The 26754-nt window shown below is 40.6% G+C and overlaps 1 protein-coding gene across 7 annotated transcripts in view; it reads left to right on the plus strand.

Annotated features, from left to right (window-relative positions):
* The first annotated feature begins 4490 nt into the window (after positions 1–4490).
* The window catches only part of pcsk5b (proprotein convertase subtilisin/kexin type 5b), a 70652-nt gene continuing 48388 nt past the window's right edge, over positions 4491–26754 (plus strand). For 4 of the 7 annotated variants that reach the window (XM_079686242.1, XM_079686243.1, XM_079686245.1 and 1 more), the window contains exons 1-7: positions 4492–5169; positions 9831–9935; positions 18360–18512; positions 19719–19877; positions 20953–21029; positions 25129–25217; positions 25875–26047. In XM_079686242.1, coding sequence (XP_079542368.1) covers positions 4990–5169; positions 9831–9935; positions 18360–18512; positions 19719–19877; positions 20953–21029; positions 25129–25217; positions 25875–26047 — 936 coding nt within the window. In that variant the 5' untranslated portion in view covers positions 4492–4989. Of the gene's footprint in view, positions 5170–9830; positions 9936–18359; positions 18513–19718; positions 19878–20952; positions 21030–25128; positions 25218–25874; positions 26048–26754 lie in introns of all 7 variants that reach the window. The other 3 variants (XM_079686240.1, XM_079686241.1, XM_079686244.1) reach the window with 3 other exon arrangements.

A 26754-nucleotide genomic window follows, 5' to 3' on the forward strand; every position in this document is an offset into this window, starting at 1 on the left:
ATTTTCTGATCTATGTATGCAATGGCAGAGATTTCAAATGTCAAAAACCTTCTGGCCACTCATCCATTTAGATTTACAGTTCATGAGGAAACAAAGAAAAGGTAACCTGAAGACTTTATCCAAATTGCTGAATTGCATGGAAACATTAGTATAGGCAAAGGTTTACTTCAAAATGTTTATATTTAACTTGAACCAAATCTGGAACAACATTTTTGGTAACACTTAATTGGGATATCCTGGATCCCAGATGATATACTATATGCAAAAATTCATTACCATGTCTACATGTACTTGAATTACTCAACCAACCATTGCTTTACAAAATAAATAATAAGTTGAGTGAGCAGTTAAGTATATAATTTATACCTTGTAACATTGTGGCTTATATGATGTCTCAACAGGCAGTTTAAGCAGACACAAGTTATATAATACGCAAGAAAGCTCATGCAAATTGATTAGATTTAATTTGCATTACTGTAGCTTCTCAGTGAACTAATAAGATGTTTGTTTTTTCCTTTCATGAACTGGTGAGAGGTTCTGCTGTAAATGTGCAGAGTTGTGTGAAGCGCTGAGGGAGCTGGGTATGTTTGATCCATGGGCAAATGAGCATTTTCTGTGATCAGGTTGCCATAAGGTTCTCTGTAATAGTCTTTTAAGCCCTTTGGCCATATGGTAACCCAGCTGGTGTGAGACGCAGGCGGCTCTATCATATGAAACCTGCATATTACACGATGGTATTAATTAAAAACTTTGTACAAAACCAAAGGAATGAAAATTAAACCGTTTTAACTCAATATTGGGAATGTATTTGTTCTTGGCTTCACTGCTCATATAGTTTAAAAATAATTAAATATGAAAAGAAGTAACAAGACAACTGGAGAATATAATTTAGCTTTCAGACTACAGCAATTAACCAACATCACGTTGTCTTAGATGTGACGTATACAGCCATGCAAAACAAAATGTGAAAGAGAGAAAATGGTGCACAAGATAAACTGGGATATCAGCCTGTTTCAGACCTAGCCCCATTTGCTTTTTTTTAGAGAAGTAGTAGCGCAAGAGGGAGGTGGATACAGTTTTGTCAAAGATAATGTTCTCTAGCAGGTGGAGGGTAAATCTTCTCCTGTAAAAGTGTAAAATGGCACGATTATGATAATATTGATAGGATTTAATCGTTAACTCATATTTGTAATTTTATTAGTGACCACTAGATGGCAATATATAGCTATGTATCATGAAGCAAAATGCCGGTTCCATACCATACACAGCAGTTTTTTTTTTTAAAACAGGAACCCAGACCAGGTGGGACACAGCTCCCAGGTAGGCCTACAAAGAAAATAAGTAATTTCATTTAAAAGGTGATTTAGAGTGCATAACATTGACATATGTGCTGAGTAAATGCACAGTCACATTCAGTACACAAGAAGATGGGAGGCTGTGGCGCAGTGGATTAGTGCATTTAGTGAAGGGGAGCACAGGTTCAATCCCCACTGCAGTCAGCATGTCGTTGTGTCCCTGGGCAAGACACTTCACCCCAAATTGCTCCTGTGGGGATTGTCCACAGTATTGAGTATGTAAGTCGCTTTGGATAAAAGCGTCCAACAAGTAACATAATGGAATGGAATACATCATAGTAAAAAGTGCATTGTCAATAATACGCAAATTAAAGGAAGGCATGTAAAACAATTCATCTTATGTGTTGACATCTGTGTGACAATGCCTGCACTGGAGATAATGAAACCTGATAAACTCTTCTTACATTATTTGACTTTTTTCAAACTGTTGAATTGATACACATTACCATACTGAATGAGTCCATTGAAGATAAGAAATTATATTCCTTGTGGATAGGAGAGACCAAACCTTGACTTGCATTGCCATACCGCTCTATCTCTCTCTGTCTCCCCCCTTCTTCCATCTCTCTACAGAATGTATAGTAAGTGTGTTTTTTCACACTGGTATGTGTCTGACAAAGGAGAGGGCGAAGAGAAGAAGAACGGAATGGTGGTGATTGGAGGGAGATGCAGAGCAAAGAGGATGGAAAGTGGGTGAGTGGCAGGTGCTATTGTGGCCTAAGTGCAGGAGCCTACAGCTACAAGGTCAAAGGTCAAAGTGAAGTTGAAAGGTCAACCTTTACTCTCAGGAAGCCCACCCAGGGAGAGATACAGATAAGGGGGGTCATAGAGAGCAACTAGCCCGAGGCCATAACTGAAGGAACAGAAACGTACATGAAGGAAAAAAGAGTGAAATCAAGATGCAGACTTGGTGAAACGAATGAAAAAACCCCTGAAAGAAATACAGGCTATAAAGAATGGATTCAGATTTATAAAAAAATAGAAAAAGTGTAAAAACATAAACAATCAAAGCAATAATCGTGAAGCAAAGGCTTACCCCTAAATGCAGGGACATTAAAGAGGTATGGAGAAGCAGTGGTTGATGGGTAATCGCAAGATGCCCTTGAATGCAAGATGGGCACACGTTTGATAACGCCCCTGGATGAGAAAATCACGTGGGAGGTTCTCCCCTTAAGATGTTGGGCTTGCTACTGAATGAACAAATTAGCTGTGTCCTTGGTGAATAAAGCTTCTTGGCTGCTGTTCCCAATTGGAGCCTTCCATTGTGTTGTTTCCTGGGGGTTGTGTGAAGTTTTTTTTAAAGTTGTGTTGGGCCTAAACACGCAATGCACCACGTTTTTTCATTGAAGAGGCGCAGGAATGCACACAGGAATGCCCCTCAGACTGTTTGTTGACACTCATGACCGATCCGCTCTCACATGTTGACAAAGACGTTTTGTTGGGGTTCACTCGGTTCACTCCCTGGAGAACCCGGGGAGCAGTGAGTCTGTCACACAGGATATCGCGACACTTCGGACCTGAATGGAAATTGGGGGCCCTGGTTCTCAAGGTGGCCTCGTGACCTGGGTACTTGATTTAGACACTCAAATTAATTTCTTCTGTGTTTCGTCTCCTCCCTTTATTTTCTTAAAATTTCAAGCCCCTCCATCTGCCTGAATGGAGAATGATCACTGAGTGTTTTTTTTTTCTTATTCTCTTTCATCTCCATCTGGGGGACCATGAGATGTTCTTGTCCCCCTGTGTTGTGAGATGTGACAGCGGGGTCCATTCAGTGAGAAATTGGCTGCAATTAGTGCAATTATGCTGATTTTCACTTGTGTCCCATGAAGAACAGACTTTTCGCTGTGCACAGAGACATCCCCGGGAAACTGCTGCAAAACAAAAACCCATCAATCAACAAAGGCCTTGAATGAAAGGCTCAACACGGATAATACCGGGCACATTCCATAATGACAGCGTTTAGTCAGCTGTGACCTGTGCTGCGATGTGGGGCATGACGTCTAGAGCTTCACTGATTCAGGGGGAATATGCAATAAAGTTGGCTAGCGCATGGCAGTGGTGGTCATGTAACCCAGACAAAAAATAATATCCCTGTGGTTGTTTACAGGATGACAGGTAAACACATCGGACATCAGCTCATGACCAGCGATTTAGCTGACTCAATCTTGTTCACCCACTCTGCTGCAAGATACATTGCAAGCTATTCAAACGGTCAGCCATAAATAACTGACATTCACAACAAGAATTTGATAAAGTTGAAAAATGGCTGGTTGTTTTAAGGGAGAAAAAGAGTAATATCATGTTCTTTTTAAGATATATATTTTTCTGTGGCTGTTTCCCATTGGATGATGACTGAGGTGGAGGTCATGGTTTACCTAGCATTGCTATGACTATGTCAATATTTCCCAGGAGACCAACAAGGCTTGCTTTCAACAGCAGATTTAAAGGTGTGGGACGGGGAAGCTATGTCCAAACGTTATGCATCCACTTGTTAACAGAGGGACATTTTAAAGTAAACTTTCAGAGGAGAAAGCTTGTTTCACTAGCAAACATACTAATATTTAAGTCACCCACAGAAATCATTAGAACACCACCTTGCTACTGCAAGCTGCTAATAAAAAGTCTTAAAGTAATGCTTTAAAAAAAAGTCACCGGTTTTTACAAAAAATAAATATGTCAAATGCCTGTTGCTACTTGTACTTTTTTAATTTCTATCGGAGTTATTGGAATGTATGACCTGGGTTATAGGGTCAGTGCAAGGCCAGGGCAACAGGGTCAGGGTTATGGTTAATATGTAGGAATGCACCACAAAAAGAACCATATTGTAGCAGTTGTGATGTAATGCATTCTTGATATGGAAGTAACAGCATTGACATGAGCACTGCCAAATATAAAATGTTTCTTTTGTCATTTCAATTATGACAATCAATACAAATAATCAATTGTTATTTACTTTTCGACCATTTTCAGTAAATTATTCTTAATTTTAACAATAGGCCCTCCTGGAGAAAGCCCTGGAAGCTGGTCCCCAAGTGGCTCCCTGGCCCCCAGTTTGACCCCCCTGTCTGTGTCTGGCTGGCGGCGGAGTGTCTTTAAGACCCAGCGGAGCTCGGCAGGGAAACCCCGCGGCTTCAGTTGTTTCTACTCTCCGGAGTGTCAGCTAGTTATTTGTGGGGAGGCGCTGTAGCCATTTCGCCACATGAAAGCCCGATGAGCTGAACGACCAACATCCGAGTTGTTCGTGGAGAAGAGAAATCAGCTTTGAGGAGCTCCGCGCGCGCACAGACGTACACGAACTGACGCGCAAAGACGCACGGCGCGCAGACACGTCCACTTCTCCCTCCTCCGCCGTGGAAAAAAAAAAGACAGCGAGAGGAACAGAGGGCACACGAAACGCAAACTTCCAACTCTCCCATGTGGAAAGCAGAGGTTTGAGGATAAGGTAGATTTTTCCTCCTTGGGGCTCCGTTGCTCCCCCCCCCTCTCTCTCTCTCTTCCTCTCTCTTCAAACGTATTTGCACCGGATAGTTGTGTTTTCATGAGAGTCTTGCTCGGCGAGAAGAGAAGTTTGGTTGTTCGCCTGGTCGGCTGAGGAGGAGGAGGAGGACAAGAGTCGGGTTAAAGTGGGGGGAAGATGGTCCAAAACGCCGCTTGTAGAAAAAGCTTGCTGTGCATCCTGGCGCTCAGTCTCAGCTTTGCGTGTCCGCCGTGCAATGCTCGGATTTACACCAACCACTGGGCGGTCAGGATAGCCGGTGGACCCGATGTCGCCGAGAGGATAGCGGATAAATACGGCTATAGGAACATGGGACAGGTAAGTCGTCTAATGCTCTATCAAAAGTTGCCTCTTATTTGTAGGGATGTGTCGTTTCTTGTTTTTGACTAATGTTGTTATTACTTTAGCAGTAAACAAACAATACGAAGTCAGTGGTCTGAAGTCCAAACCTGAGCCACAGACCTTCTCTAACTCAGCCTGGTCTTTCTGTAGCTGTGTGTCCCCGAGACAAGGAGAGAGAACCTGCAGGGAACAAGTAAAGAAGGGCAGGATGGCACAACAGGTGCCTCTTCACTGTTTCTGCGGATCATGTTCAGCCACAGGGAGCTCTCTACCAGCCTCTCAGCCACAGCAGTCTCATGTGCTTGGTCCTTTTGACAAACAAGTGAGACTGCTGTTTGGCTTGTGGTCTGGGAATTGACATTTAAAAGAACCACAGTCAAACCGAGCCTCATCGTGGTTATTTGTTACACTAAAACGGTAGCTTCCCATACTTTCCAGGACTGTTTGATAACAAAAAAACTCCTGATTTATTTGGAAACATTAACTATTTCATTTAAGAACGTGCCAATATTTTACATTACAGAAGAGATGCTCCTATGAGTATTAAAACGTATCCATGTGAGCCCACTGGGTCGGCTGCTAGTAATCATAACTGTTGAGCTTTGCCTTCAATTAGGATAATTTGTAAACACTCGAATACACCAACATAAATGACAGTTTAGTTGTTTTTCTTCTGTGTTTCTTAATTAATTATAATCCACCACTAGCTGAACACATTGAAAATAAGCTTGTCATCTATTGGTAGTAGTAAACCACTAAGCACATGTGTATCAACAGTGTAACACCTTACAATTCAGATCTGACCTTCAAGGCCAAATGGAGGTTAAATCTAACATGAATTCCAACCCGAGCTGTAAAAAAGGTACATAAGTACGGGAGGGAAACACTGCGATTTATATGTCTCTCGTCACATTGTGTCATTTTATTATCCAACAGGGACTGCACAGGTCCAGGAGGAGGGGTTTTAATGGTAACTTTGTTTTGGCAAAGTTTAAAGAAGAACCCGGTGTCCCTTTGTAATGAAAAAGAAATGCACCACACAAGCATGGACCCCACACATACTTCAGAGTATCGTGACCAAAATACGTGGGTAGTTCATGCCTGCACTTGCCGACGCGAAGACGGCGTGGAACAGAGGGGGGCATTCTGACAGGTTGTTGTGGGGTAGCCTAGTCAACAGCTATTGAACCCCCCCCCCGCCCCTTTCCTCTTCGCCTTATCCAGCCCGCCCACCCACTATACTCCCCAGAGAGCAGGCCTTAATGGCCTCGTTTATCCCCTCTCTTTGACGGGAACTAATGTGTGGAGTCTTCCCCCCCTTTCCATACCAGCCCCCATAGGAATTCCCCTGTGGAGTGCACTGTCGCCCCCAACCCCCACCATTCGCCCTAATTTCCATCTCAATATGGAGTGTTCATTGGACTTTGACACCTCATAGACAAGAGTTTTACTTCACTTCCTGGTTTTGGGGTCAGCTGAAAGCCGCTCCCATGGGAGCGATAACAGCACACTCTGGTTTCCTAATGTGAACTTTGACATCCCCATCATCAACCCCCTCCCTCATAGTGCAGCACTAATAAATATTGAAGATTGATTTTAACTTATCAAGTGAGAACACATATTGCATTTGTTTGCAGTTGGAAATTACTGTATATTGCGAAGGCACACAGTAAAAGTTATATCAACTAAACTTGCTTTGACTATTCATAATCATTGGACCGTTTGCAATACTTAGGTATATTACTGATAACTCTAATGGGGTTATTCCATGTAAAGGAAAGCAAAACAGGGGGATGGGTAAGGAAAACATGTGACATTGGGACAATATACTCTTCTTGACAGGGGTGTAAAGAGAAAAACAGACAAAGATAACCACACACAAGGAGATGGAGGAGGGAGAAGAAGAAGGGACGATAGATGGACGGAAGGATGAAAAGAGTTGGCATGGAGTGAGAGAGCATCTCGTTGGGGAATTCTGGGTAATCCTCTTAACCATGGAGCCCCCTTCCCAGACTAAGACAGTGGCCCAAAATGAGTCTAATCACAAGACAAGATCCTTGATGTGGATATCTGTTCAAACTGAAGAGAGGAGTTGGATCCATTGAGAGGTAGACCTATGATCTGTACCCAGAAAGGGGGCATTGCATCGATAACGCGTTTTGTGGTTATTGGTTGATCTGTCTGTTCTTAAAGGGATCAGGCCTGGGATGTTGTTGTTAATAAGAAATGTATCACTCATGCTGATCATTTGAACCAAGCTGATAATCCAGTGTTGATGATTAACAAAAACAATCGGTGTCCAGCCTGATCCATTTGAATTCTTATGATGGGCCAGTAGATTATATTGCAGTGTGACAACAAGCCTTAACAGAATACATCAAATCTCAGTGTCAATTTGTCTCCATCTATCCATATGGGGACTGGATTGTATCAGCATCAACCTTGATGTCACACCATGTAGGACAAAGTCAACATTTATTTTGTAATTCCAAATTACACTTTTGTAGGCACACCAGATGTTTTTTGCACTTACCCTCACGTCTGTGGCTGCAAACGGCGATCTTATTCTCACTTATTCATGTCAAGCCTACACCTATATCTTTGAAGTCTAATCCAAGTATTACACACCCTGAATCAGTCCCGGCAAAAGTGGTATTACTTTAAGTCATGTGTCAAGTAAGATTGAAATGGTAATACATAAAATAAAAAACGCCTGTGGTGCAATACATCATGAATCAATGAACTGCCAGTAGTTTGGCTTCACACATTTGTTACGTCATAATTCCTGGTAACCAAAGATGATGTAAAAGTTCCGATTCATTGACTTCAGTTGAGTTCATCACCTCTGCCGTTTGTTATTTATTCTATTTTCAAAACTCAAAAGGAGGATGAACCCCTCGAGATGCCACAAAGGTGTCCCCAGACACAAAAAGTGGAAGTTAACAAACATTTAAGTGCGGGAGGGAGATGTATTACAAGTGGTGTTGAAGCTATGATTAGGATGTGCATGTCACTCTATTAGGTGATTCTTCTAAAAACACACATTGTAGATGGCTTTAAAAAGAGCAGTGCAGTAAAGTTTAAAACCTGCCTTTAGGGTTTTTTTAATTCTGTGTGTAGAGCTTTTCCCTACAGACACTCCTAGAGTGAGGGGTGGCCTGCTAATGGGAGTGCAGATGTTGGGTAGATTAAACAGGCATTGGAAGCATGATATGTTTGGACCTGTTTACACTATGAGAAGTATCCAAAGTGGTAGCCGCCTATTATGGCAGCACATTTTTTCAGCATTTATGCAGAATGCTTTTAACTCTGATAACCAAAGACATCTAATGTGTTCCGCCCGTTTAGCTAATGTTTGGTGTTTGCTGGAAGGTGATCCAGAAGGGCCAATTGGCACTTTCTTGTTTCTCATTTCATCTGTCTTGAAGCTGTAGAATGTGTGTATGAGCTTTGAGCTGAAAGCTGATCTAATGGGTTGTGTAGCGGTGGAGCTCAGCTGTGGATCAGTGACGCGCCACAGGACCCTTGGCAGCCATGACAGTTTGGATTGTATGGTCTTTATCAATTATTAAAAGTAATCACCACTGTCCAGCAGCTTGACGTTCTCCTCATCCCTCTGTCACTCAAAGTCTGCGTGCACACTTGTCAGTCTGTCTCATTCTGTCTTTGTGTGTCTCATTGTGTGTTTTTGTTTGACTTGGCTGCCTTTTCTGTCTCACCTTTTAGTCCACGTCTTCTTCTCTAATAGTTTTTAAGACCTCAACACAACTTTTTGTATCGCCCTTTAATGTTTGTCTGTATTGGGGCAGGTATGTAAAATCAACGACTGACATAGCCAAGGAATCGCAATGCCTATGCCGAGATGGGCTTTTTTTTCTTTTTATACAACAACAAATAAACGTGCAACTAAACAAAACACAATCTCAACAACATTGAAACACAAAGAACTAAACGAGAAAGACGGTTAATTTAAGACAAACCAAAGCTGCATAAAAGAAGAAGCATCATATCACTTATTATTACTTCACTGGTCCTTTTTATAAAAATGATCTCAGTCAGGATACACTTTTGAGTTTTCTAGGAAAAGAATTCGATATGTTGATCCCCCAAATAGGAAAAAGCTGTTTTCTATAAAACGAGGATTCATGCAAGGTCACCTCACATTTCATGTTGTTTTAAAAAAACTCAAGCTTTGAGTGGAACCACAAAATTGCTGAGCACCGATCAATCTAGGCATTTTAAGATTAGAAAACCGATTTTAAAATGATCTACAATCAAGGCTACCCTACATCAACACATTTGACAAACATGGATATTAAAACTATAACCTACTCTACTACTTTGAGAGAAGGACCTCAAATTACACATTTATTCTTTAAAGTACTCAGTCACTCACAACAGGACTTTACTCTATTCATAATTTCTGTCTTGTGTTTGTACAATGTGTTTACAGCACGTGTCTATCTGTTTCAAAATGCAAAACGACTCTAGAAGAATAAATAGAGGACACGGTTGATGATTACATTTTGTTGGTTACAATAATGAGTTATGTGAGGTAGAAAGGGTTATGGAATTCATAAATAAGTTTCTAAATAAATAATAGATAACAATAAATAATGTATACATGTGTTTTGCAGATCGGGGATCTCAAAGACCACTATCACTTCTTCCATAGCCGGACCATCAAGAGGTCGACATTGTCCAGCCGCGGTCGCCATAGTTTCATCTCCATGGAGCCCAAGGTAAGCCTGATTTATTGTTTTGTGAATGATGGGTTGAACTTGAGAATCCAAATACTCTATATCTCAAAGATTTATATTTTAATATCTGTCCTATTCCATCTGGAAATGGAGCTATTTTATAGTAAATTGCCCTATTGCCCAGTGATTAAAGCCCTCTCACTTGCAGTATTATAAACTGGGTGTCTGTGTCCTGGGAAAAAAAACTCCCAAAAAACGGAGATCTTCAAGTTTATAACTGGAGATAGTTTCTTTAACTCGAGGTTCCAATACCAGCTTTAACGATTAATCAATAAAGGTCAATTATCACGATAAATGACATGTATTTGTCTTAGTGACTTATCGATTAGCAGTCCCAGGTTAATTAATTCTGTGTGAGTAAAGGAGAAAAACAAATCTCATATGTTTTCTACTTCACGTTGTTTTGGATTTGCCTTATTAAGTCTAAAAAACATGTTTGCAAGGCATCCTAGTCATCTGAACAATATTTAGTTTTGTGTGAGTTTGACCTCAGCTAAACCCTTCCTCTTGTCCTGTCAGTGCTCCTCTCATCACTGCCAACCCTCGCTGCATTATTAATGAAGCCTGAACTTTACACCACTCTGAACTTCATCAAAATACATAGAACAATTTGCCAGTTCAAAGCAGCACATTGTTGTTATTGTTTAGCCATTTTCCTTTACTGATGATTAAGAGATTGGTGTGTGCTAGTCATTTAAATTATATGACAATACAGTTTGATTCTAAACATGTGAAAGCCTCACTCTAATAGAGTATTGTTGATGTTAAAAGTGGATTTTTGCCTGTTTTATGAAGTGAAACCAAGCAGGCCAGGCCGGCACATGATCCTGAGAAAATAAGGTGAAACTCTCCTTAGAAATATTGACTTTTTGGAAATTCAGGGATTTAATTAATCAGCAATGACTTTGTGAGAGTGTTAAGGGCAGTCAAATCACGAGCATGCAAGTTTGTTTGCTTCTGTGATGCACATGGATGCATGCTGACCGCTGAGGAATAATAATGACGTATCAGTGTGGCTATAAGAAGAGAGGATTAAATAGGAACAGACATAGTGAGTGAAACATAAAGAAAAGATAACACAATTGCTGTCACCTTTTGTTATCAACCTAACTTGTTTTCTGCTATCTCCTTGTTTCTTTTTAACTCTTCCTTTCTCTACTTTTTGGTCCACTCAGCTTGTTTTGTCCACCTGCTGTCCTTACCTGTCATCACGTTCCTCTTCTTTTCTTCCTCTCCTATCTCCTTTTATCACTTGTTTCAGCACACTTGTCTCCCTCCCTCCGCCTTTGGTCCTCTTGCTCTCTCGGGCCTGACACTGTGCCACAGTGGAGGGCGGTTTATGTCCTGACGCCAGCTGGCCGAGAGATGGAGATTTTAAAGGTGTAGATCAGAGAAGAGAGGTTAACGGAGAGAAGAAGGAGCTTCAACAACAGGAGAGGAGCTGAGGAGAGAAGGGAAGAGGGGAAAGATGAATTAGAGAAACTGAATAAGGGAAAGGCAGTGTGGAGAGGAATGGAGCTGTCAGTGTTTTCGCGCTCACTGGTTCTACTTTCAGCGTAATCTGCGACCTGTGTGTGTGTTTGGGATCAACATGAGGTCTTGTTTGGCACCAGCGTAGTCTGGCATTGTGCTAATGATGTTTTGCAATCAGGTTTTGTAATAATGACAGCGTGTGTGTTTGTGTGCAAGTGAGTCAGATGGGTGTAGCGGTGCCATGAAAGGCGCACCCTGCCATCCACAGTAGTTATTGGCACGCATGTTACCATGGTGATGCAGTACAGCAGAGAGTACTGCTTTATGGCATCTGCCTTAACTGCAGTGTCACTTACCTCTCAGGTCAAAGGCTTCTTAGTTGTTCACACTGCTGTATCACTCTGTGAAGGCCGTTGACCTGGAGAGAGTGTGTCTTGAGTTGGAAACCTGCTCCATTTTATTCTGTTTTCAAATATAACATTTAGATTTTAAGGCAAGGCAAGTTTATTTATATAGCACTTTTCAACACAAGGCAAATCAAAGTGCTTTACAAAAAATGAAAGACATTAAGAAAATGGCATTTCAAATCAGTCATTAAAAAGAAAAGTTAATAAAAGAAACATTAAAAGAAAAAATACATGGATAAAAGTTACAGTGCAGTCTAAGACATGAATAGTTCAATTAAAAGCAGCGACAAAAAGAAAAGTCTTCAGCCTGGATTTAAAAGTAGTGAGAGTTGCAGCGGACCTGCAGGTTTCTGGGAGTTTGTTCCAGATATTTGGAGCATAATAACTAAACGCTGCTTTACCATGTTTAGTTCTGACTATGGGGACAGAAAGCTGACCCTTCCCTGAAGACCTGAGAGATCTGGATGGTTCATAATTTAGCAGGAGGTCAGAAATGTATTTTGGGCCTAAACCATTCAGTGCTTTATAAACCAGCAGCAGTATTTTGAAATCTATTCTTTGACACACAGGAAGCCAGTGTAAAGAGTTCAGAACAGGAGTGATGTGATCCACTTTCTTAGTGTTAGTGAGGACTCGAGCAGCAGCGTTCTGAATTAGCTGCAGCTTTCTAATAGATTTTTTAGTGAGACCTGTAAAGACACCATTACAGTAGTCAAGTCTACTGAAGATAAAAGCATGGACAAGTTTGTCCAAATCCTGCTGTGACATCAGTCTTTTAATCCTAGATATATTCTTTAGGTGATAGTAAGCTGATTTAGTAACTGTTTTAATGTGACTGTTGAAACTCAGGTCAGAGTCCATGACTACACCTAGATTTCTGGCTTTATCTGTTGTTTTGAACATTGCAGACTGAAGCTCAGCGCTAACTTTTATACGTTCTGCATTGGCTCCAAAAACCATTACCTCAGTTTTATCTTTGTTTAATTGGAGAAAGTTCTGACACATCCAGTCATTGATTTGTTCAATGCACTTACTCAGTGTTTGAATTGGAGCATAGTCTCCTGGTGAAATTGTTACGTACATTTGTGTGTCATCTGCATAGCTATGGTAACTTATTTAGTTGTTCTTCATTATCTGAGCAAGTGGTAGCATGTAGACGTTAAAGAGAAGAGGCCCCAAGATGGAGCCTTGAGGTACCCCACATGTCATATTTGTCAACTCAGATGTGTATTTACCTATAGAAACAAAGTTGTGTCTGTCCTTTAAGTAGGATTCAAACCAATGTAGAACTGTTTCCGAAAGTCCCACCCAGTTTTCTAGTTGGTCTAGTAATATGTTGTGATCAACAGTGTCAAACGCAGCACTGAGATCTAATAATACTAACACTGAAGTTCTGCCACTGTCTGTGTTTAAGTGGATGTCATTGAAGATCAATGGGAAGACTATTATGGGATTGTTATGAGCATTTCTGGAAGACAGAGAAGACCCAAATTAACTTGTAATCTCAAAATAAGGATATTTCTAAATGACCACAATTCCCATTTCAATAACACTCTTTTATAAAACAACTTTTTGTTCTCTTAAGTTATTGTACTATCGTTGTAATTCAACTAAAATGCCAGTTACACTCAATGTTTGAAATTTAGATTTCCCTTTTGTGAATCACCATCTGTAAATCAATATGAGAGACAAAGAGGTGAAATGCATCTGCAGAGGCATTAAACAGGCATATACAAACCTGTATAAGGAGACCTTCTCTTCGTTTGTTCACCAGCACTCGGCTTGCACCTTGCACGGCTCTGCTGACGTGCGCACATGACTCATTCATACTGGGAGTTCCAAGAAAATGTGCACAGCCAGATTTTTTTCTTGTAGCTCTGCACTGTTATTAGTTTTTGGTGTGAAATGAGTTCAAGTAGACTCGGCCTGCTTTGTTTAAAATCCATTTCTAGCCATGTTGAGTTTATTGTAAACACCAATTAGAGTACTACAGGGATTGTTTCTCCTTTATATAATGGCTTTTGAAGTCTGTGCAAAGATTAGTAGAGAGGAACAAGTGCTAAATGCCGGCTGTCTGTCCGCGGCAGGAGCGTGGTGTTTCCATACGGTTTCACTTAGCGAGACTCTTGTTTACTCAAAGTCATTTATCCAGAAATCTGCTGGAAATCTGAGAGCCAGGTGTGGTCCGCAGCTGAATCCTTGGTGGGATGTACTGAAATGCAGAATTGCTTTGACGCCAAAATGTAATTTCAGTCTTTTATAATATCTGAGTTGCAGGCTTCTAGAAGTCATGCCACAAAGAAAACTATATTATTACATTTGGATGAGCTCAACTGATTGAACAGTTGTAAGTCTGCTCAATAGTTACCCATTACGGCATTTAGATATTTTCTTATATTTATGATCATGTTTGGAAGACTCACAGCATCGTGGAGCGTGTGTACCTTGGCGGTAACTTCACTTGCATATGCTTAGGTAACATGAGCCTCCACACAGTCCCAGATACATGCATCCATAAAACCAGGATGCTTCTGGGACAATCTGCCAAATACAGTTTTTGCCTTTAATTTGTTTACCAGATGAACCATTAAGCAGTGGATGCCCTGAGAGGAGCACCTACAGCTGGCCAGCACAGCACCACAGGGCTCAATCCGTCTGTGAAAAGTTGGGCTGAGGCCCTAAATTGCACTTAAGAGAGCAGAAAGACCGGCTTCTCATGTCGGTCCAAGGGTTGTTGTGGGTGTTCTGCTACACAAGCCTTTTGACCTTTTTTTTTAAACTCCCACATTTCTGTTCATTTGCCTGCAACTCAAACAGCGTCTCAAAAACAGCAGTGAAAGTGGATCAATTTGTTCCCATTTGTTCTTTTGAAGTGAACTCTTCCCCAGTTTCCCCTGGTTACTGACCCAGCCAGCAAGAGCCACCTGCTAACTCTTACACAGAGAGGGAATGAGAGAGAGAGAGAGAGAGAGAGGAGGGAGGAAGGAGGAAGGGGGTTGGAATGGGAAAAAGAGAGAAGGACAGGCAATCTAAGAGAACAAATTGGCATCTGCGGAGAAGACCTGAAATGCCCCAATAAGAGACGGAATGGATGGGATCGAGACGAGATGAGAAAAGTAAAGAGTGAGATAGGAGAGGGAGGAATGAAAAAAGCAGGGTGACGGTACAGGTGATCGCACATCATTCATCTGCTCCACCAAGCTGGAGTTACAAATATTGAGTGGATCATATCTTCATGCCCCAAAGCCTACCCGCAAATTGGCAACGAAACATTACATTACATGTTACTTTTATCCAAAGCGACTTACATACTGAATACTGTGGCCAATTTGGGGTGAACTGTCTTGCCCAGGGACACAACGACATGCTGACTGCAGTAGGGTTTTTTGAACCTTGATCCGAACACCAACGCACTAGTCCACTGCGCCACACGCCTCCCTCCCAACAAAGGCAGTGATACATGGGCACGTTTTAGAGGCATAATGGAGAGCAATATTGTCTTTGTTTGGATAGGGATTGGCAAACGTGACACAATTGAGGCCAATAACCGCAGGCTGTTACCATTGAGTGGTGTTCTTGCAGCGAAAACAAAAAATGGCATAGCCCCTGATTGCTTTAGAATAGCCCTTGATTGCTTTAGAGCAGCCCTTGATTGCTTTACAGTTGAATACCATTTATTCACCTCAGGTCGTCCTGCAAATAGAGGATGAATGTGAGTGTTTTTTAAAAAATATATTCATGTGAAGAAAGCAACCTATGTTTGTTCCCAGTTTTGTATCTAGTAAGATAGGGGCTCGTTTAAAAAAATGTGTTCTCCTTTTTTAACTTTTGAAAGTAATCGCATGAAATACCTGAAAAGACACATTTTGTAGTAAACCTTTTATTAGAAAGTAACACGAAAAGATTTGAAAAGCAAACCAATATTATTTGGACTAAACAGCACAAGGTAGATGAACACGTGAGTGTTTCTGCTCCTGCTGTTAAAACAACGCATTAGAAGGTCTTGTAGCACCAAGGTAAATGTACCGTATATAGCAAAAATAAAGCCTGGTACTTCACTGATCCTAAATGCTTTATTTAGCACCTCTTCAGGGAGGATCAAAGACATTATTTTCTGCAGAGCAGCACCTGACAGAGGTTTAAGTGTTTCAGTGTCTTGCTGAAGGACACTTGTGGATACTTTCCAGAACCCAAATGCAGGAACTTGTCACATTCAATTTAGCTGACGCTTTTATCCAAAGTGACACACAATAAGTGCATTAAACCATAAACATACAAACTCGGTACAACAAGAAACATTCAGGTTAATTTTTTCAACAAAAATCGGACACATCTGATGTTAACTACAAACCGATTGAGACCTTACTTTAGCAATTTATTTTTCCCCCGCCATATGTTAAGGGTCGGTCTGCAAAATAATGTATGGCTTAGAGCACAGATGGCAGCGATGCATTATTTGTCAGACCTTTTATTGAATTACCAAGGAACAGACGAGAGCAGTTAAGAGTTACAGTGCTGATCAAAGATTGAGGTTGATGCGATGCTAATGTATGCAAATGTTAACGATACACCAGAGCTTCAGCACAGATCCACACATGCACATTTCCTGATGACAGTGTTGTTTTTGGGGCTAATGGCGTGTGTAAACGCTCATTTTGAAGCTGATGTTCCTGACAGAACTTGGCGCGAAATGAACTGAGACCTCAGCAGACGTACGAGCACAATGCTGAAACAAAACGTCTCACTGCGCTTTGTACTCATTCTCTTCCCTGGTCTGTCGTTTCTTTTCCTCCCATATCTTGCCCTCGTATAAGCAAGGTCTCCACTCTTGGGTGTCATTTACCGACTCATTTTCTGTTCTCCCTCCTTTACGATATACTTGAGTTATTAAATCAATTTCTAAAGTCAATCATCCTCCCTCCACTTGCTGTCTTTCGGTCTCACTTGCTATTTGTTTTCTCTTCCCTCCTCCTCTAGCTCTGTCTTTTTTTTTATTGACTCTCCAGGGTCTCGTTCTCTTCGGCTCTTTATCACCTCTACGTCTCTCGTCTTATCTTGTCTTGTTGCCTTCCTCTCCAACTCTCCGGAGAGCCTGGCAGATTATTTCAGTGCATGAGAGCAGATAATCACTCTGCAGTCATTATGTCAGCTTTTCTCTCCTCACTGTCTGCTAGAGTTGTATTGATGTGGAGAAAGGCTCTCTCTTTGTAGTGGGACATTGTTCACCAAAGCCTGAGACTCCTGGATCCAGCAAACGGAGCATCAAAACACTTTTTCTGTGTGAAATGTACTCTATTGATTAATCTGTTATAGGCAGAGTGTGTTTGTCAGTAGATGTTCATCGCTTCAGCAGGAATGCACATTATTTACCGTATAAATAAAAAGTAGCCGTCTGAACTAGTTGTTTTCCCGAAGTCTGTTGAAAGGATCCTACTGAAGTCTGTGTAAGCTGTCACTCAACCAGGTTTTTGTGTTAAGAAATAATTAATTTATCCACATTAACATATCAAGATGCTTCCATACAGCTCTCAGTTTAATGCCTGCTGATATTTTAGGTTGTGTGTTTTCATTGTTGCTGCTACAGGAACACTTCTCATGGTGTCTCTTTAGACAGGTTAAGTCTGCAGGACTTAATGTAGACTAAACACAAGATGTCGGGTTTTAAAAAGAGGTGACCAGCCCTCTTGTTCTGATCCAATAATGCTGATTTTGAAATCGGAAAATTCCGTCTGAAAGTGAAACGAGATTCCTGCCAAGGAATGCCTTGTGCCTTGGAGCGAGCCCATAACATTTGAGAGATTGATGTTACCTGAGAGACATTTATGTCTTTGGTGCATATGTGTGTGTATTAGTCTGTCTATTTCGCAGATGGGAAGAAAAGTACTGATGGAGAGGAAACATTGAGTCCACTAAAACACCCTTGTAGGCTAAAACTAGAGAGAATAAAAGGTCATACTTCTTGAACGCAGGATTTCGGTTTACTTTTTGTTCTATAGTTTATCTCAGATAAGTCATAATTTACTCATCTTTGTTGCAAGTTATTCAAAAATGAGTCATATGGCTGAAATCACTTTACAGCAGAGCATTGTCACACTTTTAAAAAATGTTTCTTAAAAATGAAAATCACCTCACCTTTAAGTGAAAGACTGCTTTTTTTTATTCCGCTTTTTTTGCTGCTGCAAGTAAAATGTCATCTGGATTCATGACTCAACCATAGCAGGAATGTAATTCTCCTCTGCTGCTTTTTTATGTTTTGCCTGTGCTGGTCAGGCGCCTCAGTATATTCGCCATATAGATATTCCAAAAATAACCAGGATGTTCCCTTTGCTGTGGGAGACGCAGCACTCATTCATTAAAAAGATCCCAGGTTTTTCACAACTGTATATTTTCCTGAGTGTAAATGTTGAATCATTTACACACCATTTCAAATGAACTTTGATGACATTCCACCTGTTGCCTGATTGTACTGGTCATCCAGTATTTGTGGTATTGCTCGATGCTTACTCCGTTTGTGTGTGTTTTTCAGGTGGAGTGGATACAGCAGCAGGTGGTGAAGAGGAGGATCAAGAGGGATTACCAACTCGTCCCGCCCCTTTCCCTGACAAGCCCCGCCCACAGCAGCCCGGCCCAGAACAACATATTCTATAATGACGCCAAGTGGAGCAGTATGTGGTACATAGTGAGTATGCTGTATACTCCTAACGCAGTTTGCATGTTTGACGCACCAAAACACGCATATCGCAGTCCGAGGCAAATGCTGCGCAACATCATTTAGGGTCCTTTATGCTGTCTTTGTCTGCTCCCCATATTTATCGGGTTTGTGGGTCAAAGGTCAGCCGAGGTCATGGCATGATCCTGATTACTGCAGGGTCAGTGAAGCTGAGGGATTTGCGTGTCTGTTTCCCTGAATGAAAGGCTAGAAGAGCCATAGTGATGACATTTTTTGACTTAATTTGAAAACAGAAAATGTAGGGTCAGGGTGAGACATTCAGTCCACAGCGTTCTGCTTTTTCAAATCATTTCCTGTTCAAGCGTGCACACACAGAAGCACACACACTCACACATTACATTCAGATTCTCATTGCAGAGATTGGGCCTGCTTATCACGAGTGTTTGCATACACCCATTAGAACATTGCTCTTTAAGATACGCATTTGTGTGTTTGTGGTGGAGTGTACTCTGCTCTGTCAATTGTTAACTTTGTGAAGATAACAGCTAATACTTTGACCAGGTTTAAAACATGTTTTATTTGTAGAAAAGACTCTCTGAACTGTGTTTGCAGGTGTACTTTGAAACAAATGCTTCCTCTGCTCATTTTAATGACAAAATACTTGTAATTTGAAACACATAATGACACAGAAATATTTTTGTCAGTTTGTCCACAAGGGATTTTGATCCAATTTATATATAAAAAAAAAAGTCCAGTTGCGTACAAATGTTCAAAAATATCTTGCACTTTCGAATCAAATGAAGTTGAATTCTTTAGTTAACATACTTTAAAATGTATTTAAGCTATCTAAATGTTTATTTGGCATGTAAACAAATGACAGCTGGTAGCACATGCAGTGCTTTTAAAACAAATGTGAAGTGGAGGATATTGAATTTCACAATAACGGCAAGAAAAAGTGTTTTGACTGAAACAGCTGAGTAAGAGTTGTTTTCCTAAGTTGTCTGAGATTTCACTTTTTCAAACACTTTGAGACTTTACTTGTTTGGACTGCTTTATATGTGTCTGTGCCTCTATGTAAAAAAAGGTATGGCTCACATACCATTTTTGAAGTAAAGTTGAAAATGTCATTATTTGAGCCTTTTCATATTTAAGGCTCTGCATCTGTTTGGTTTTCCCACTCCTCTTATTTGTCACCTTCTCTTTTTTCACCTCCTGCCCCCCTCACTGCAGCACTGTAACGACAACGTCCATAACTGTCAGTCGGATATGAACATCATGGGGGCTTGGAAGAGGGGCTACACGGGTAAAAACGTGGTGGTGACCATACTGGATGACGGCATCGAGAGGAACCACCCAGACCTCTTTCAGAACTACGTGAGTGTGTATGTATGCACGTGTAGGGCGGCATTGCATGTGTGTGTATGTGTGTACATGTTGATTCCTTAGTGGTCAATGAAAATGTAAAAAAAACAAAAACCTTTTCATCTATATGTCTGGGTGTGAAGTTTATAGTTATCAAATGTAGGCTATATGTAATCTGTATTTGTGTGTTTTGGCTACGAGTTTGCCTTTATTGAAGATTAACGTCCCATCAGTAACAGCATTTCAGTTGTCTGATTATAAATATAATATCAACAATGATTATCTTTTTGAAATAAAGTACTAATGTTATTATAGTAATTGAACACATTCATTTGATTTCATACATATTAATTGGTTATTCCCCTTGGAATGTTAAAAGATACCCAAGTCTCAAAATGTAAACTACATTTCGATACTGTACTATGGATCAGGTAATCATGCATCATGGATCACACTTCCAAGGAAGGCTTCCCGGAACCTGTGGGTGTTCAGGAATGCTGACATGTTTATTTGTTTGTGGTTGCCTTACTTTTATGTGCATGCAGAGGTATGTCTACGTCAGGCCAAGGCTGGATAGTTAGAGGAACTTTTTTGGCCTGTGGCGGTAGGTAAGGCCATCAATCCGCTGTGCAGATAAAATGATTCACCCCCTGTGTGACAGCGCCTGCTCTGCTGTTATTAGCTACTCCTAATGCCTGGATTTGTTTATGCCGAGGGGGGAGCGAAGCAGCAGATGGAGTTTGCTCTGATTGCATTCGATTTACAAAACCATTGAGTAATGCTAAAGTGAACTATTTGATTGGGTTAGAGAAGCTTGTTTGTGTTCTAATTATCTATTACTTAATCACACACACACACACACACACACACACACACACACACACACACACACACACACACACACACACACACACACACACACACACACACACACACACACACACACACACACACACACTCACACACAGGTAGTGTTGAACCTACCTTTCTAATGAATTTATATTGAATATTTGTTCTCCCCTTTTCATTATTGCAACTGTCATTTTGATGTTTGATTTACTTGCTCTGACCTCCATGTCTCCTCCAGGACCCTCAAGCCAGCTTTGATGTCAACGGCAACGATATGGACCCCATGCCTCGATATGACGCAACCAATGAGAACAAGTAAGAATAACAATCTTTATTAAATCGTTTGAAAAGGAGACATTTCATTCTAATTCTTACAATATGATTCAGGTGAAAATAAGGATGTAGCGTCAGTGTTTTTCTTATTGATTTTTACCAGAATTGCTTTGCCTCAATATGTTTGTTTGCTGAGCCTGACCTTGTTGTGGGTGCAATGAGTTACATTAGAGAATTTATTTGTGACAATTGTGGGTGGGTTGTGGTTTTTCTCTCTTGAAGAATTGTTGTGCATATGTGTAAGCAAGAGTGTGTGTGTGTGTGTGTGTGAGAAGAGAGGGGAAACAGAGAGGCTCGCTTGTCTAAGCACTTGTCTTGTGCCAGTTTTGGCTTAGTGAGTGATTTTTGGTGTGTGTGTGTGAGAGGGTCTGTGTGTGTGCAAGCGTGTGTATGCGCTTGGCTGCAGCAACCCAAATGCCTTGGCAGCAGCTCAGTCCCTGCTGGTAATGCATTGTCTTAAAGAGACATGAGGCCTACAGATGCAGCTTAATGATCTGGTTTCCTTTTTTTAGGCTGAATTCATACTGGACTATTATGTTAAACGTGTGGACAGAAATCTTGTCGTATTACTATTCTTTTTCGAGGGGTTTTGTAGGATATAAACGCTGGAAGTAATGTTGTTTAGTCATAGCATTAAAGTACTGAGAGAGTCTGATGGAATAGATTTGAAAGAATGGTGTGTTGAGGTCGGCAAATTATAACTGGTTATTATGCTGGAAAGGCAAGAAACACACTCTTAAAATAACACACTATTGAGGAATAACGCTAACTTTGTTAACTAGTTTTAACTATGTTTTGGTTATCAAAACAAATTATACAATGCTGACTTTATCATAATGTCAGTCGACCTTAAATGTGAGCAGCAACTAAGAAGTAATACATTTGGATGCACCAGCATCTATTGCTAAGCCAGTCCTTTGTGTAAACTGACTTTTAAATATTGTCCACAGAAAATCTATCCAGCCCACCACGGATTTAAAAGGATAGTATGACAAAACAATTTGCGGAAAATCCTGTTATGTCCGAGTAGATGGTTCGTCACTTAGCTTCCTGAAAGTTTTAAACAGTTTCTGAACTCGCAGATCTGCTGCACATTAATCACTTTGTGTGTGTGTGTGTGTGTGTGTGTGTGTGCGTGCGTGTGTGTCCAAATGAACAAAGCTGCAAGTAGATATTTCACTATGACCTTCTGCTAACTTTCATAAAACACAACACAAAGCAAATATTACTCCCTAAATAGATTATAAAACAAACCATCAGGCACACACTGCAAAACTCTAAAGAATATATCTGAATTGGAATAAACTTGAAATGATTGAAAGCCTGAATCACAAACAACCAACAAATATGATATTTGTAATTGCTAGAGTTTAAGTTAAAGGCAAAACACACATTTCTCAATAAATGTGTGTACTACAGAGAGTTGAATGTGAGTTTTAAGTGGCTGTGTCCTTTGAAACCTTCAGAAAGGGTAAAAAGTATGTGTTTCAGTTGAATAATTACTCTTGTGTATTGTTCCGCTTGACTTTTATTGATTGCACAAACATTATAAGACTCGGGTTGAAAAGAGAGAGCTCCCTGAGTGACACAGATGTGTATAAAATGGAAAATGCAGGCAAACACAAAGACTGGAAAGGCAGCCAGACAGACAATTTTATGGATTAGTGGAGTGAAGTGATGTGAGTAAAGACTACTGGAGCGTTTTGAAAGAGGAAGCCAGCAGTTTGGCTCATTAACTGTGACAAAGGGGCCTATCACGGATGTGCAGCCGTTTAATATATTAAAGCCTTCTTTAACCCACACCGTTTGATCTGTGTTCACTTTTCTCTAAATTCATACTCAACAGATGATAAGGTTTCCACATAAACACAAAGGCTGACACATCTAATATCTTTTCTGGATATGAGTTTAAACTACATCTGCATTTCATTGTTGAGTAGTTTCAGTTGAACACGTAGAATGGGTACTGAGATATAATATACAATATACTGTGCACTGTGCAGGAATGCCAAAATCCCGTTAAAGTCGAATTACTTGAACACAGGTTGTCAAGGTGTTGTTGACAGAATTATTGTTAATTAAAAAAAATACACGTTCACTTTCCAATCGGCACTAGATCAGAATATGGATATGACCCTTATAGGCTGTCTGTCTCTTAAAAATGAAATAAATGCAACCAGCTGTTTAGCTTAGCATTCACCAAGGGAAACAGCTAGCCTGGCTCGGGCAAATGTTAATCTTCCTATCTTTTGAATTCACATATTGACAAATTATCTTGTACTTGATTGGCCTGATGCTGTTACCTTTTGGACACTGACAGTTTCCCCCTTTTTCTATTCTAAAAGGTTGAACAACATCCACTAATTTCATGATAGGTTAAATTAAAGTTCTCAAAACCTTTGAATCACCTTTGTTTTGTATTGCACGAGTGTAGGGGATTATTAAATGCTAGAGCAGATTGTGGGTGGAGAAAAGTAAAGAGTGAGATATAACATTCAGACATTATAGAATATTTAATTGAATGGTAGTAGAAAGAAATGACCATTGTTTAAGAATGTTCCAAACACGGATAGTACAGCATACATTTTAGATAAGTGAGGACAGACAGTGATGATTAAAACAATATTCAAACATTTGATCAAGGTAAATAAATGTTGACCTGAAATCACTAAGTTAGTAAAAAGTTTAAAGGTCCAGGGAAGCAAAGGAAAGTCTGTGTTCCTCAGGGGTTTGGAAAGCTAGGTGCTCGGTCTCCATGGCAGCGGTCAGCAGTTTTCCCGGGGGGTGTGGTGTTGCAGATGTTCTCTGCAGGAGGTGTGTGTGTCTCTGTGCATGTGTGCCGATCCAGAACGTGGTGTTTTTGAGGAGGCGGCGGACGCAAACATAGTGATGTTTGTTTACGCTGGTTGATGACCCGGGCCGATTGTCACCACTGCAGTTACTGGTGGAATGTTACCCTGGTGTGTGTATGTGTGTGTGTGTGTGTGTGTGGGTGTGTGTGTGTGTGTGTGTCGGTGTGTGTGTGGGTGTGTTTGTGTATGAGATTAATCACGGATGTGTTGGATATTGTTTCAGCTACGGCTGAACAACTACCACTTATCTTAGTCACTAGTCGATATTGCGATTTCCCCAAAAATATATTCAAATTTCAGGAACCGCAACATTTGTTAGAGGCTAAATATGTGTTAAATGTTAAATTACCATCTTGAATGAAGTATTGTGGAGCTGCAGAGTTATTCCAGCCTACAGATCTGATTCTACAGACTTAGCAAAACATTTGTGTTTGTTACAGATCCTGATTAAAAGAGAACACCATAATTATCTTGCAATTTTTAAGATTATTTTAAATGTTTTTTCCCCCGCATCGTGCAGCCCTTCTAGTAACTTGTATCTAACCCTATCCTAATCACAGGAGGAGAAATATGTTTGACAAACTATTTGTCCTAATTCTGAAATTCAGCATTGTGGTGCTGCAGAAATCCCGGACTACAAATTGATTTCTGAGTTAAGAAAGCTTACCTACGACGGCCTGCAAATCCGGGAAGTAAAGAAGTCATAATTTGGTGGAGATCCTCACAGATAATTAGTTATATGATCATTTTCTATCTTATTTCCTGCAAATTAGATTAATAATTTCAATTCCCCCCAATATCATGAATCATGTCGCGACTGCAATATCAGTCAAAAAACACATTCATGTTTTCTATCTCGTTTAGCCTTGTTATAGATGTTTTGTTTTTGTGTGTCTAATACAAACACAACATTGGCGTCAAGGAACATGTTACCTTTTTCTGTTCTGTTAGGTGAGGAGGAAATAGGGATGAGGAATAAACAAGTTTAGTAGAAATATTTACAGTGGTTGCTACATTTGTAACACTTATTACTGTAAAACTATTTAGTTTAGGATTGCATTTACAGGAATGTACACATCTATTTGTGTGTTGATGTGAAAGTGTCCTTGCTTTCCACTTCAAAAGCTGCATGTTTATCTGGTAGTTTGTGTTTGCTCTCTTTCCTGTGTACACACAACATTTATTTTAGCTTTTTGTAATAAAATGTTCATTTATCCCGCTTTCCTAAGGCATGGGACACGGTGTGCGGGCGAAGTTGCTGCAGCCGCAAACAACTCCCACTGCATTGTGGGAATTGCCTACAATGCCAAAATAGGAGGTGAGTTATATTTTTTCTGGTTTAACTCAAATGAACTGTGTAATTAGATTGTCTTTTTTATAACGGATTGATCTGAATTCTAATCAATACATCAGACTGCTTCTGCACACACGCATTCTTGTGACGGCACCAACTAAAAACGAATATGTAATAGGAGCTGGAATAATTTAAACCTTGCCCTGATAACCAGAGGCTCAGCAGTGTGTGTGACACTCTACAATTAAACACCGGAGACAACTTTACTGCTAATTTCCTTTTGGCCTCAAACTGATCTGCTCTGAATCCATCCACCCTGCTTTCCCTCTCTCTCACTCAAAACACACTTTAAGTTTCACGTTTGCGATAAAACTGAACTAATTTTCTCATTACACCACATTTGGTTTTTTTCAAATCTGATTACCCACTTCATTTTAATTGCGCACACTACGATGACAACCTGTGTGTCCTGAAGACATCCACCTCAGTGGTTATGTGGGAAAAGCATACTGAAAAACTTGCTCACTAATGTATATTTGATTAATGACTGTTTTTTCCTCACTTTTTCCTGAATTTGTTATCATTATAATGATAGCAGCTTAACTGGCTTTATACATTTTTTTCATACCTGGTAGTTCAGTGGAAAACCATACAATCCATTTGTGTGTGTGTGTGTTTCAGGTGTGCGAATGCTGGATGGTGATGTAACAGATATGGTGGAGGCCAAGTCTCTGAGCCTCCAGCCGCAGCACATCGACATCTACAGCGCCAGCTGGGGACCTGATGATGACGGAAAGACCGTGGACGGACCGGCATCTCTGGCCAGGCAGGCCTTTGAGAACGGCATCCGTATGGTGGGCACATGCACGCACACATGCATACACAATTACAAGAACATCATCGTATAATTGAACAGACTTAGACTCTAGTATCCATCTGTTGAGAAAAAAGTTTGCACTGCACAGATGTGTGTTTCACGCTCATTTACTTGTATCCCAAAGTCCTCCCTGGCTACCTCTACCTGTGAAGCTTCGGACATTACTATTAGCATACATTCATTTACATATTCATCGCTTCATTTGCATAACGACAAGCTGCCGCTGTGTTGGTGGCTGTGTGGAGTGGAAAAGCTATAACAGAGGTTAAGAGGGGCGATGTCTTTTACTGGTCACATTTACACACACACACACACACACGCACACACACACACACACACACACACACACACACACACACACACACACACACACACACACACACACACACACACACACACACACACACACACACACACACAACTCTCTGTTATTTTATTACATGTCATTTGTTAGACACTTTTATCCAAAGCGAATTACATACATTCAGTGTGGACAATTCCCACACAAGCAATTTGGGGTGAAGTGTCTTGCCCAGGGACACAACGACATGTTGACTGCAGTGGGACTCAAACTTGCTATCCCCTGATTAGAAGTCCAGCACACTATCCACTGAGCCACAGCCTCATGCAGATGTACTCCTTCGAGGAGGTGAGACAGAAACTGTTGCTTGAAGGCTAAGTGCC

This window comes from Notothenia rossii (assembly GCF_949606895.1).
Source record: "Notothenia rossii genome assembly, chromosome: 6".
NCBI lineage: Eukaryota > Metazoa > Chordata > Actinopteri > Perciformes > Nototheniidae > Notothenia > Notothenia rossii.